The sequence below is a fragment of the Cryptotermes secundus genome, unplaced genomic scaffold (genome assembly GCF_002891405.2).
Source record: "Cryptotermes secundus unplaced genomic scaffold, Csec_1.0 scaffold94, whole genome shotgun sequence".
NCBI classification, from domain to species: Eukaryota; Metazoa; Arthropoda; class Insecta; order Blattodea; family Kalotermitidae; genus Cryptotermes; species Cryptotermes secundus.
Genome location: NW_019737391.1, coordinates 749,890 through 763,731, shown reverse-complemented (window position 1 = coordinate 763,731; position 13,842 = coordinate 749,890). Strand labels below are relative to the sequence as shown.

The 13,842-nt window shown below is 37.5% G+C and overlaps 1 protein-coding gene across 4 annotated transcripts; it reads left to right on the top strand.

The window, feature by feature from the left end:
• The first annotated feature begins 462 nt into the window (after positions 1 to 462).
• On the top strand, positions 463 to 13,584 carry LOC111870280. 4 transcript variants are annotated; one of them, XM_023862415.2, is made up of 5 exons: positions 463 to 735; positions 2,045 to 2,247; positions 5,494 to 5,585; positions 8,639 to 8,711; positions 10,442 to 13,584. In XM_023862415.2, the coding sequence occupies exons 1-5, from the start codon at positions 700 to 702 to the stop codon at positions 12,528 to 12,530; spliced, it is 2,493 nt and encodes an 830-aa protein (XP_023718183.1). In that variant the 5' UTR covers positions 463 to 699; the 3' UTR covers positions 12,531 to 13,584. The 4 variants fall into 4 exon arrangements, with proteins under 4 accessions (XP_023718183.1, XP_023718185.1, XP_023718184.1 ...); XM_023862417.2 differs by lacking the exon at positions 2,045 to 2,247; XM_023862416.2 differs by lacking the exons at positions 5,494 to 5,585; positions 8,639 to 8,711.
• The last annotated feature ends 258 nt before the right edge of the window (positions 13,585 to 13,842 follow it).

Below are 13,842 nucleotides of genomic sequence, written 5' to 3'. Positions count from 1 at the left end.
TATAATGTAGTATTATTATTTAGATCTTAAGTCCCTAGTTTGTAANTTATTATAAATGTATTGATCAAAATAGCTAAAAAAAATTGGGAGCAAAAAAAAAAAAAAAAAAAAATTGAGAAAATCCAATAACCTCGCCGAGAATTGAGAGCGCGACCTTCTGTTGCTGTAAAATGTCGGCACCGAGGACCAACACAATAACGTGATTATCGAAATCCCAAAGATGTGTACATGGCAATGCTTGAAACTGTGGAACATTAAGTGGTGAATCCTGTAGTAAACTGCAGCGTTAAAGTTATAGCCTGACTCATTGTGCAATAATAAAACCCTTGCCACAGGGCTAACCTAACATCTTCCGAGTTAGGTGTTTCCAAATTTCTGAACGTATAATGCCCCCTCCCCCCGCAACAATCATTGGTCAATTCAAATTCTGCGCCACCGAAACAACCGCTCATCGACGGGCAACACGCCACAGTAGATTAAATGTAAAAACGTCGCAAGTGCATGTTTCTGAGTTTTCAAAATTAGCCGGTGCATATTATACGTGTCACATTAATGTTGTTTGATAACATGAAGATTTTACTGCTGTGTCGTTCAGAAACGCATCAAGAAGTTCACATTTATAAGTGCAGTTTGTTGCGTTTGCATCAACTTTTAAGGGATAACGACTGGTTATGTGTTACGGATTAATTCAGTTTCGTCATGTGTGCTTTTGGTCGCTACATAGACTGTATCGATGTACGTTTCCAGATTGTAATTGCCTTCGAAATGTTGAGTTTTCGTGTGAATTAAGTTAATTAATTTACACTTGCTAAAATCATTTCAGCAGTTTATGCGTTAGAAATGGGACAAGTGCTCACACAAGTTTCGAAGTATGCCCATTACAGCTTGTTAATGCATTTCTGACAATAAATATGCTTTGTCAGACTAAAGATTCTGGTCTAGGTAGAATTATCTAATGATAGTCCATCAAAGGACCGAAACATGTGAAAAATAAAACAAGTAGGCTTCCTAAATAATGGTGGTAGTCTGATGGATATTCTGTGCTAATACTGATATTCTGCAACATCTAACAATTTATATTAAACTTACAAAAATTAAATGCATAATAAGTCAATCCTGCTGAACAAAAATTAAGTCAGTTATCAACTAACGCAGCTGTAAATGAATTAGACATTGTATAACCTTTGTTCCTTTATAATAAAAAATAGGGCATTCATATATTAATATAGCATGGATTTTAGCTTTATTATTATATACATTTTGGGACTTGTTTAGTGCATAATATATGTTGTCAGTTTCATTTATAGTATTGCATTAGCAGCATTTTTTTTCCCCAAAGTTTTATTTAAGGGTCTTTGGCACATTTTGGAACCCTACTGGCCGTTAGGAATATACACACGTATATTTCACATTTCACAAGTCCAAAATACAATGGACATGAAACTGATCACAAGCATAACGCAAACAAACAAAGCAGAAAGACAATACAAAGCTAAACAAACACTGTAACTATTTATTGTATGCTCCAAAAATTCATCAACTGCATAAATTCGTGAGATATGAAAATAAATTATTTTTAAAACTTATTCTATCCTTTCTAAGATTTTGAATGGTCTTTGACAATCTATTAAATAACCTAATACCAGTAAACATAGTGCCCTTCTGGGAAACAGAAAGATTTGGAATTTAAATTTGATTTTTGCTTCTAATGTTCAGGCCAATATAAAATTACCATATTGAATTTTAATGCAGGTTTCCCTTGATTTACAAATTTTTGCTGCAATTAAGTGCGTTAATTGGTACCCATTTTTCAGTTAACAAACTTTATTTTTGCTGTACACACAACATACGTCCTTAAGTTAAGTGACTTTTACATGTAAATTAGATGGAAATTTCATTTTAAATCTACAGTTTTTGACCTTACAAATAGTTCTCATGGAGCAAAGCACCGAAGAAAATCGAGGAATACCTGTCATATCTCCTTGGAAAGTAGTTTTTGGGCTGTTGATTTGTGCACATTAGATTATTAATTTCCCTGCTTTAGGTTAACTTGGAGAAAGTAGTAATTGAAGTGCGAGTACTTGAATGTGTGGTAAAAGTTAAAGGCAAGCAAATAAGAACAAACAAATGGTTGTTGCCTTACCATTGGAAGGAGGTATACAGCATTCTCCATACTGCTGCTGAGAACCATATGAAAAATGAACTTGCTGAAACTGTTGTAGCACAAGGGAAAGATACCCAAGTGGCGTAAGTTTTTAATTCCATGTTGGAATTGCCTAATATATCCTATTGATGGTTTAACTTTTGCCTCTTTTCTCAATTCCCAGATATTGTATGTATCTTTTTGGTATCTATTTTTATTTGGGTAAATATATTTAATGTATTCTCTTGCTTTGTAACTGCTCTTCTTGACCTTCTCTCATACTATTCTACTTTTCCCTGCAGCATCTATTAACTTGGTCAAATTTACTGTATCTGTGTAACATGTGTTATAACCAGACTCATCCTTGGCTTATAGTTCTGTGGTTTTCTCAGAAGAAACTAACTGCTGACCATACAAAGGAAAACTTTCTAACATTTGCTTGGAATATGAAGGCTTCTGAGACAAGGAGTGCTATAAGTCACAGTTGAGAGATTTCAAAATTTCAGGCTTTACGATGGGGTGCCCAGAAGAAACGGAACTAATTTTTTTGTGGGCAGAGCTTTTGTAGTACCGCGTTTTGCCGCTATGAGCGCATAGAGCTGACATTCCTGAGTCGATAAGCCGACTACCGTTGCTTCAGAAGGTAAGGACTAGTTCCGGCAGAGTATATAGTGACAACTGTTTTGTGTGATCGTCGTTTTTGCAATGGCTGATTTTCGTGAACAGCGTGCGGCGGTGAAATTCTGCTTTTTGCTCGGGAAAAGTGGAACAGAAACTCTTGAAATGTTAAAAACGGCGTACAAGGACGATGCTATGGGGAAAACTCAAGTGTTTGAGTGGTTTTCCCGTTTCAAAAATGGTGAAATGTCAATTGATGACAAACCTCGTTCTGGTCGTCCTTCCACGGCCCGAACACATGAAAATGTTGAAAAAATTCGTGAAATCATCAAGGAAGATCGACGACGGACAATTGAAGAAATTGTGGAGCTGTCGGGAGTGACTTGGAGCTCAGTGGCCAGATTTGTGGCAGTCGGGTGACTGGTTTTTCCATCATGACAATGCCCCTGCTCACACAGCCCTGTCTGTACGACAATTCTTGACCAAAAATGGTATGACCCCTGTTCCTCACCCTCCATACTCACCCGACCTTGCCCCGTGCGACTTTTTTTTGTTTCCTCGAATGAAAAGAGACATGAAAGGAAAAAACGACGGAGGCGCTGTCAAGCATCCCAAAAGATGAATTTAGACAATGTTTTGAAAAATGGAATAAAAGACTAGACAAGTGTATTAGTGTAAGTGGAGAGTACTTTGAAGGGGATTGAAGATTTGTGCTTACATTTTGAATAAATAAGTTAAAAAAATAAGTGCGGTTTCTTTTGGGTACCCCCTTGCAGAGTTTTATACACACACACACATATACACACATGTATATAGAATGTAATTAAGCCTTCTACTTTATTAGTAAATTTTGCATTATGAGAAGTTAATTGGCAGGAGGTCGTAGACACCTAGAAATTCAGTTTACTTTCAGCTATTTAAAATAGATGTTCAATAGTAATGTATTTTACATTTATACACATATATGACTGTCTCAGTGTACAGTGTGCTATGAAATTAACTATTCATATGTAGGATTTGAGGTTCTCTCAGCGTTGGTTATGAAGAGTTCTGTCTTGTGGAATATAATGTTGTGTAGCCTTTCGAAAGTCAACCCAAGTTTCAGAAGATTTCCCAGAATTTCACAAACATATTTATTTGCAATCAGTGATATTACTAAAAAGATCATTATACTGTACACTTGGAAACTGATATGAGTACCTAAGGATTATTAGTAAGTGCATATATTGCAGTATTGCACTTTGAATACAATATCAGTAATATTTTTAATTATATTTTATTGGTTGAAAAAGTCATGTAGCAGTGACACAGATATGATAGAGAGATTATGAATTAGGAATTTGGAGGATTTGGTCATGTTAGACACTGTGCTGTTTTTCAGTTATTATTCATTGTTTTTAGCTGGAATATGGAGTAGGAACCTCCCAACTGCAAGTGAAACGCATTTCTGCTGTGCTAATATGCTTGGTGAAAACTGAATGTAGGACTTTTTTTATGTTATATGTACAATTTCTACAGCAGTGTTTCCTCTTTTTTATTATTTGTACTTTTTGTTTACTGATGCTGTCAGTAACTCAGATAATGATTGGATGGTAGTGAATAGTAAATTACCCCAAAAGGTCATGGAAGGTACTATGTGGTAGAGTCATTAAGTTCGTGGACTGTGGTTTTATGGCATCATATTACAAGGTATTCACATACATTTACACAGATCCACATGAACCCTCAAAATAGTCACCATTGGCTGCTATGTAAGTATGCCAACGTTGATACAGCTGCCAAAAAAAATTGCTGAAACATATTGGCAGGAAATTTCCATACAGCGCCTCTTGTGGCATCGATGACCTCCTTGGACGACTGAAATCTATGACCACGTAGCTTTACTCTGAAGCGGTGAAAAAGAAAGAACTCGCATGGTGCGAGATCAGGTGAGTACAGAGGGTGTGGCGAAACTGTGACCTGTTGCCTTGCCAGTTCCTCTTGAACAAGAACAGAGCGATGTGCAGGGGCATTGTCGTGTGGCAACAGCCAATTCTTCATATGCCAAACGTTTGGCCATGGGGTTTTCCTACATTTGGCCGAACTTAATGTTTGCCCATTGTTCAAACTGCCACATTTCCAATTTCCACCACTTGCATATAAAAGCAGTTCACAATAGAGGCCATAGTTCTGCTTACACTGTTTGCACACAACTTTCTCTTGCTGTAACAAGAGATGAACTGACAGGGCATCATATCGTGCCTCAACCTATCCGCTGTAATGCACTTCAATGAAGCTTTGCGGCCAGTCCACAAACTTATTGACTATGGTACTATTTCAGCATTTGCCTGGAGGAAGTGGAGAAAACAATGAAAAACTCCAATCTGGATACTTAGTATTCATGTGTCTCCTGAATACAAATCAGAAAGGTTACTGCATGAACCAATTTGCTCAGTGCTGTGACCTATCATTACAGGTGCTGCATTTCAGTACTTATAGCACAGGGTCCATAAACATCAACCACAAAAGCAATACTTTACTATAATGGCACTAACATGATACTAATGAAGAAATTCAACAGATTGCTTGCCAAAATATTCAGAACTTCAGCTTCTGCAAAGAAGATGGTAGATCCCTCTTAAATGTACAGTGTTTTCCATAATTAAGGAATTTCTTTCATTTCAGTGATTAACTAATTAGATAGTGGAACCATATGAAATTGATCTTCTGCAAAATATCTTTTTATTTTTCAGTCTGATGTTTAAACCTTTTCTGGCTGTGTACCCATATATCATTAACCCATACCAAAGTAATGGTGATCTGGTAGGAGCTCTTCAAGACTCAGGTACTGATCACAATATGTAACAATTTTTATATCAGTAACAAAATTATATTGTTAGATTAAGTAGACCCAACAGTTATCTGAAATAAGATTTAGAGAACATTAAATTCAGAGAGTGCTTGTGAGGATTCAGTGCAGAATTGTTGCTTTCCCATCTGAAAATGCAAATAATAGTTTAACCTTTTTTTTATATGAAACTTGGTTCCTCACCCTAAGGGAAGAATACAGATTAAGAATGTTTGAAAACAAGGTGCTGAAGAGAATATTTGGATCCATCATCATCATCAGTAATCTGTCAGACCACAGGTCCACAGTCTCTTCCAAAACAATTCCTCCACTTAATGCGATCTTGAGCTTTCTCCTTCAAATGATAGTATCCTCTTCTGTCCCCAAGGTCATCCAGCATCTTCTTATGTCTTCTTCCTCGTCTTCTTGTCACTTCTATCCGCCCCTCTATCTTTCCTTCAATAACTTCTTTTAGAAGGCAGTTTCTGCGTAAAACATGACCAATCCAATTAGCCTTCCATTTTCTTATTTCGTGTAGGATATTCCTCTGCTCACTGACTCTAATTAACACTTCTTCATTTCTCACATAATCGGTCCAACTGATCTTCTCCATCCTTCTCCAACACCACATTTCGAAACTTTCCAGATGTTTCTGATCTACTGCCCTAAGTGTCCATGTTTGGATCCAACAAGAAGGAAATAACAGGAGGATGAAATAAATTGCAAGTGTGGAGCATATTTTAGAGTACTCAAATCAAAGAAGATGAGATTGGTGGGGCATAAGTCAAGTATATTTCAGTAAATGTGAATTAACTGTTAGAAAATTTATTTTATTTGTACCTTGAAGGACAGTCTGGGTGTATTTATATTCAGTTGACTTCTTCTGATTTCTCCAATGACACACCATGTGTTATACTGCACAGTGCTATCCTGTGTAAGTAGAACTTCATAAATATAGATTTAGCTGAACATTCAGCGTGCTGTCATCAAATTTCTTGTGAAAGAGGAAATCCCTGCTGCAGAAATTCACCAGACTTCAGCGTGTTTATGGAAGTGTGTGCATGGGTGCGAGCAGTGTTTGAAAATGGGTGAAACATTTTAAAGATGGGAACACCAGCATCGAAGATGAGCCTCGGAGCAGTCGTCCTTGAACAGCCTCAACTGAATGCAACAAGGAAAGAGTGGATGAGATCATTCAAGATGACAGGCGTGTGACTGTGGACACAATAGCCCGAAAACTAGGAATAGGGTACAGTGCAGTACAGGAGATGATTGAAAGCTTGGGCTATAGGAAAGTTTGTCCTTGTTGGGTCCCATAGTTATTGACCGAAGACCACAAAGGTCAGCGAAAAGCCATCACCTCAGAACTGCTGCAGAGATATCGAAACGAAGGCGATGATTTTTTGCTCTGTATTGTGACAGATGACGAAAGCTGGTTTCACCATTTCGAGCCTGAAATGAAATGGCAGAGTATGGAATAGCACCATTTGCATTCTCCATCAAAAAAGAAGGCAAAGACAGTGCCATCAGCTGTGAAGGTGATGGGCACAGTCTTCTGGGATGCAGGGGGGTTTATTCTGGCCGAATTCCTGGAACCTGGGCAAACCATCAGCGCTGCTCGTTATGTCCAGACGCTGCACAAGCTCCATCGTGCATTGCGCAATAAACGTCTGGGATGAATCATCATCATCTTGCATGACAACGCTCGCCCCCATGCTGCTCACCTCACATTGGAAGCAATTGCAAAGATAGGGTGGGAAGTTCTTCCGCACACTCCTGTAGCCCTGATCTGGCACCCTCTGACTACCATCTTTTTGGATTTGTGAAGGATCATCTGCGTGGACAACGTTTTGAGACAAGGGAGGCAATTCAGAAAGCTGTGTGCCAGTGTCTTCGGATGGCTGGAACGGAATTTTACAGAAGAGGAATTTTCAAACTCCCAGAATGCTGGGAGAAATGTGTACAAAGAAGTGGCGATTATGTGGAAAAATGAAGAAAGGTCTGTAGATTGAGGTGGTGTATTTGGTTTGTCAATAATAAAGCATGTTACTCTACAAAAAATTGTTGCTCATGACTTTCAGTACAACCCCCGTATATAACAAAATTGTGCAGGAAACAAGCAGAAGTCATACAAAATCAAGTCAAACTCAAAGTAAGAATCACTTTATGACTTACGGTTCACTGCCAATCAGTTTAACTTGTAAAAAGCCCCTTGAGACTCACGACTAGAGATATTTCCCCCAACTGAACCCTTGCAGTGATAGTCCTTAAGTAACATCCTCTCTGATTAGATGGGTTTGTCTCTTATGAATAGTCTTCACAAACTGTACTTCCGTCCACAATGCAAACTATTTATTTTATGTAATATTTGAGGTTTTTTATTTTATCCTTGCATTGTGGACAGAAGTATAGTATAGAAGTTTGTGAAGAATATATTACTGTAACAGGATGCTTATATACAATCTCATGAGTGTGGTTGGCCTTTCATCAATGGTACATATCACACATACAGCATGTTATTGAAAATTCTTCCTTTTTGCACTACACATTCTAGTCCTCTGTCAGTACAGGCTTTGCAGAACAGATCATGCCTATCTTACATATATTATGCTACAACGGCAGCTTAGTCATTTGAACAGTTGTAAGCTTGACAACGACCAAGTTTAAGCTTCTTGATATTTTCTATGCCTCACACAAAATCATGCTGGGACCTAACTGTATAAGCTTTGGCACAGATCAAATATGAAACACCATTTCCGACATTTCCTCTATCGTTGCATGTTTATCGCACTGTTGCCTAGCAATGGCCACCTCTTTGTGTTCCACTATTCTGGCTCTCATGTCACAATACCTGTATTACATTTCATGCATATGGTGTACAAAATTGCTCATATATCGTCTAAAAAAAGGCAATACAGCTTTGGTTATATTCGGTTACCCACACAATTAAGGTCACAGTCTGAAACTGCAAAGATGAAATTCTCTCATGAAGCTTTGCCAGAAATAATGTTTTGCTTCTGCCTTGCATGTGAGCCTATATTTTGTTTCAGGAGAAGAATCAGCATCTTACAAGTCTATGATTGTAGCTAGTGTTTATCCAAAATGTACTGCTGATATTTCCAGGTAAGTAATATTATTGAAACAACTATAGTTTGATTGGGAATACTGGATATTATCTCAGTTGATGTGGGTAATATTTTGCAACACCCCCCCTCCCCCCAAAAAAATGTAGAATTACATCAATTGCATTGGCTTTAGATAAATGTAAACACATCGAGCAACAGTTCAAATCCAAACTTAAAACTAATTACCCCATATGAGATAACAACATTTGTGGCCTAACAGGTGACAATTATTAACACTGTCACTTGGTATCATAGTCTCATTTTTTAAACCATGCACCCCATGAAAGTGAGGATTGCATTAAACTAGAAGAGATTGTAGGAAATACTTTATATCTGAATATGATATTGAAGAATTTCAATTAAAAATGGGAAAATTTCTTCTCATAACATATTCCAGAAGGAAATTTGGGATAGATTAACGTGAACATATGTGTTTTACACAGTAGGCACCCTTTAAAAATAACTGAGCCAATTATGCATTGCATGCATACAAATTCGCTTAGTGGGGGGTGGAGTCCAACTGGGTCCACTCAGCACAGCGGCCACTGATTGGTCTATTGTAACCTGCCCCGGATGATTATGATGATGGAAAATTGGGTGGAATGAAGATTGGCAGGGGAAACCGAAGAACTCTGAGAAAACCCGCCCCCCAGTGCCACTTTGTACACCACAAATCCCATTTGACCAGACCCGGGATCGAACCCAGGCCGCCGCAGTGGGAAGCCAGTGACTAACTGCTTGAGCTGTGGTGCAACCTATTGCATGCATGCATGTTGGCATGATGGTCTTGCCATTGGCTTTTATGCTTTTAAGTATCTTTTAAGAGTTTTATGTTTTGCCTATTCTATTTTATCATGTTATAATCAAATGTTATATACTGTCCAGAATTTTATTAATTTACTCTGTGTATCCCCATAGTTTATTTGAAAAATATCTTTCCACCTTATTTTTGCACTCAAGTCTTCTGGCAGAAGTTTTATCTGCAAAACTGACTGAATACACTGTAAAGTAAAGTAAAGTAAAGCTATCCCTGCCGTGAAGGCCCAGAGGGTTGTGAGACGTTGAGGGTCCCACATTATCTAGACAGTCAGCTCAAAGATGGCGGTAAGGTTGTCAGCCTTACGTGCCAGCCGCGCTTTACTCCCCAGGAAAATTATTTAATTCCTGGTACTCATTTCTGTTAGAGGCTGAGTAAACCCCAGGCCCTAGTGCGGCTGGAAGGATTAGGTCAACTGAAAAAAACCCAATGACCTCATTGGGATTTTAACCCGCATAGCACCTCAACCACTACGCTACCGCATGCCCCCTGACTGAATACACTGTACATTCTAATTCTTCATAAAAGTTGTATCTTCAGTTGTGGCATAGACATATGCAGTAGTAATATTACCCATCCAAACATGACATTGTATTTGTAACAAACTCTTAATTTTTTTAGTAGTTTCATTGAGAGTTTCATTAATTTCCTAATGGAAAATATGGTTCCTTCCCTTTTTGGTGACCCATGTGTGTGTGCAGGTAATTCTACTTATCTATCAATCACTAACTTCTCCAACAAGTGGTGATCACTCAGTATAGTTCGCTTATGGACTAAAACCATGGAGTTTTTTTTTTATCTGTCAATCTTGCATCATGTCAGTGGTTCTGTAAGGAAGTTGATTTTTCATAACTGTATATTATTCTGGCCATAACATGTACCAAATAAATCATATTTTGCTTATATTCCAGAGAGAACTATTCAGAATTTGGAAGCTGTGGTTTAAAGAGCTCTGCATATGCAAGAAATAGAATAAGAAACTTGAAATTAAACTCTGTGGCAGATGATAAGTTTTACAGTGAAATAATATGGCAAACTGTTGAAGATTTTCAAAGAATACCCAATGATATTAAATTGAGAAAAGAAGCCGAAGACCGCACAAATGCATATGTGGCTACTGACAGTCTCCCTGGTTATTCTGATGACTGTGATTCTTACAGCTGTGAGTCCGATACTCCAGAGAAATTCTTCACCATTGAGAAATATTCCAAATACACTGGTGCAGTTATCAGGCAGTATGTAAATCCAGATAGTCCAGAACATTCTTCTCCCAACAGTAAACACAAGTGTGATTTTCATTTTAGTAATCTGGGTGCAGAAGTGGAATCTGTTAACAGTAAACCAACTTCTGCAGTATCAGTTAAATTTAGCCCTAGGAAAAAACAAAATATATCACATGATTGTAGTGGTGCAAAGGATAAACAAAGACCAAAGTGCGATTCATCTTCTGATGATGACAGACATCACTTGAGCAAGACAAGGAATGCAAGAAAATATGAAGGGAAATTCTGTGTAAACAGACCCAAATGGAAGAACATGGCAAATGTCATATATAAAGAGGAAGGCACCAGTGGAAGTAAATGGAAAATGGAGAATGATATGCTCAATGATCCAAAGACTGTGACAGAGAATCCTACAAGATGTTATGAAGACACAATCAGTGAAAGAAGGAAGGTTGACAGTACAGCAGAGAATAAAGGGAAAAGTGAACTGCAAAGCAGAGGAGCTTATACTTCAAACAGAACGCATAAAACATGCTCTATGGAAACAGACGTGGTGATGAAAGTGACTTCATTTAAAGAAACAAGTGCAGACAATAAGTATATAAGAAGAGGTAACAGTAAGGAATCAGATTCAGCGAAAACAAGAATATCTCAATTGAATAATAAAAGAACACACAAAAATAACCGAACAATAAATCATTACTTTCAAACGAAAAAAACAGAACATGTTTCATTGTTTGGTAGTTCAGAAGAAAGTGTTGAAACTCCACACATATCAAGCACTGATGACTGTGTGCCAGGCACACCTATCCACACAACACAATTTGGAATACAACTTATAAGTAAAACAGAAAATTTGTCAGTTGAAAGTCCAGTATCTTTAGGTCATTGTGTAAGAGAACCCAAATGCTCTGTCAGAATTCAGCAGACCAAGTCTGAACCAGTGGATTATGATACTGACAAAAGCAGCAGCAAGGCCAAACTGTCAGGTTATTCAAATTATACTAAGAAAAAAAAATGCAGTATACTTTCTGCTAGAAGAAAGAGGCATAAATCTGCTGCAGAGATCTCTAAGAGGGCCAGTGGACATATCCCTTCATATTTTGGATCTCAAGTGGGGAAAAGTGACAGGAAGTCTTCACTGCAAAATGTTTACCAGCAGCAGTTAAAATCTGTTGTACAGGCTGTAAATGAGGGTGAACTTCTTCCCAGTTCATCAGAAGAATCAGGAAAAGGAACTGCCATATCTGAAGACTTGTTATTATGTGGTGCTGAGCAGAAAGAGTTAAAAATTGTTCCAGATGTCTTTTTGAAAACTAAAGATAACTTTGAAACTAACCATGGACAAGAAGCAGTGACCAGTAGTAACAATCAAGAGGACTTCAAAGTTTCACATCTCACATTAGAAGAGCTAGAGCAGAAGTTTAAGAGCAACGTAAAATACCTTTATGGCATTCTGAAGGGTGAGATATATTGCTGGCGCCATGAACAATTCAAAAAAGGTGGCACTGATTCACGTAATCTCTGCTATGCTGTTTCTACGATTCCCTACACAGATTCACAGTTAAATCACTTGCTGTTTCTCATACGCAACACCTTCTACCGTAAGTACAGTTATATGAACCACTTTGATTATATTATGAAGGTTCTACTTCCTGAGGCAACTACTAAGATTTTTATGGACCAGTTCTCACTTAGCCATGAACAGACTTTACAAAAGATACACAAAATTCATATTGCTTCTGACACACCTGATGAAAAATCTTTACCATGGTAACCATCTTATAACAGCTGATCATGTACTATGTGAGTAGTATATTACTTGTGCAGTGGAGCATATTTTAAGTAAAACTTCATAGTGTATTCATTTTAATTTTCATCCCAAAACTGTCCATCTGTGGATGAAAATAATTGGTAGTAAGCAATATAGAAAATAAACTTGTCAGTGTTTGGGGTGTAAACATAAATTAATACCACAAATATATCTTACATAAAAATCATGGTTTAGTGAAGTAGTGAATTAAGTGCTTTCTAATATTAGTACCGACAAAACCTGTTAATTGCCATTGTGAACTGAAATCTCAGTTGGTGCCAATTTTGGACTGGAGCCAATATTTGTCATCTATACTTTATGGAATAATCAGTGATACTTTTAAATTTTCTGTAATTGTGCTTTTGATTTTATCTAGTGTTAAGGTGCAGACAACCTCAGTTTTAAGTCGTGTGGCTCTGTCTTATCAGGTCATCAGTAATGTGAAGGTACTTAGTGTTACAATTACAAACTTGCTACCACACCACAATATTAAAATGTTAATGATTCAAGACATTTAGTTATTAACTGAGCAAGTTCTCTCAAGCAGTAATGCTTGTGACTTGTATTCAGAAGGTGCCCAGTTCGAATCTCAGCTGGGACCTCACTCTTCCAACAGGGAAATGTACTACATATAAAACAGATGAGAGCCCATATTCGGAGTAATTTATCAAAGAAATCTTTAAAAATGTATGAAAAGAAAAATGGTTAAATTTATTTAAAAAATACAGAAATATATACATAAAAAGTGGTTTCACTGATTGGCTCCAAGAGTTAACAGAATTTTGATTTTACTTTTAAACCAGTTGGTTTCATTTTATCTGGGATGACTAAAACAGAAGCTGTATTGGCAAATGTGTATTACTTATACAGGTGTATGTGGTGGAGACATTATTTTATGAAGATATTTAAACAATTTCAGAACCAAACTGCAATTTTTAATTTTCACTGTCATAAGCCTTTTTGTATTGAAGAACAATGTCCTCAGAGGAAAGTAATAAACTCAAAATTTTGTCATTTTTAATGTAAAATCTATATCATAACCCAGTTTACAATGGAAGTGTATAGTTGTTGTTGGAGAGGGTGAGTTTCCCCATGCACTTAGACCAGATATGGGTCCATTGTGTGTCCCCCTGTGATATTCTACCAGTCTCTATTCCCTACCGGTACTGGTGTGTGCCATCAGTCCCGACTCAGCCAGTGAGTTCGGCCTCTACTGGCTCAGTGGTATCTCAATGCTTCTCCCATCTACCAGAGGGGTTAGAGACTTGGGCGGGAA

Excerpts from the sequence above, each read along its gene's own strand:
- LOC111870280 (XM_023862415.2), top strand. The coding sequence starts at position 700 with ATGTGTGCTTTTGGTCGCTACATAGACTGTATCGAT. Across the intron at positions 2,248-5,493 it reads GGGAAAGATACCCAAGTGGC|TCTGATGTTTAAACCTTTTC; the intron begins GTAAGTTTTTAA and ends TTTATTTTTCAG. Across the intron at positions 5,586-8,638 it reads AGGAGCTCTTCAAGACTCAG|GAGAAGAATCAGCATCTTAC; the intron begins GTACTGATCACA and ends ATTTTGTTTCAG.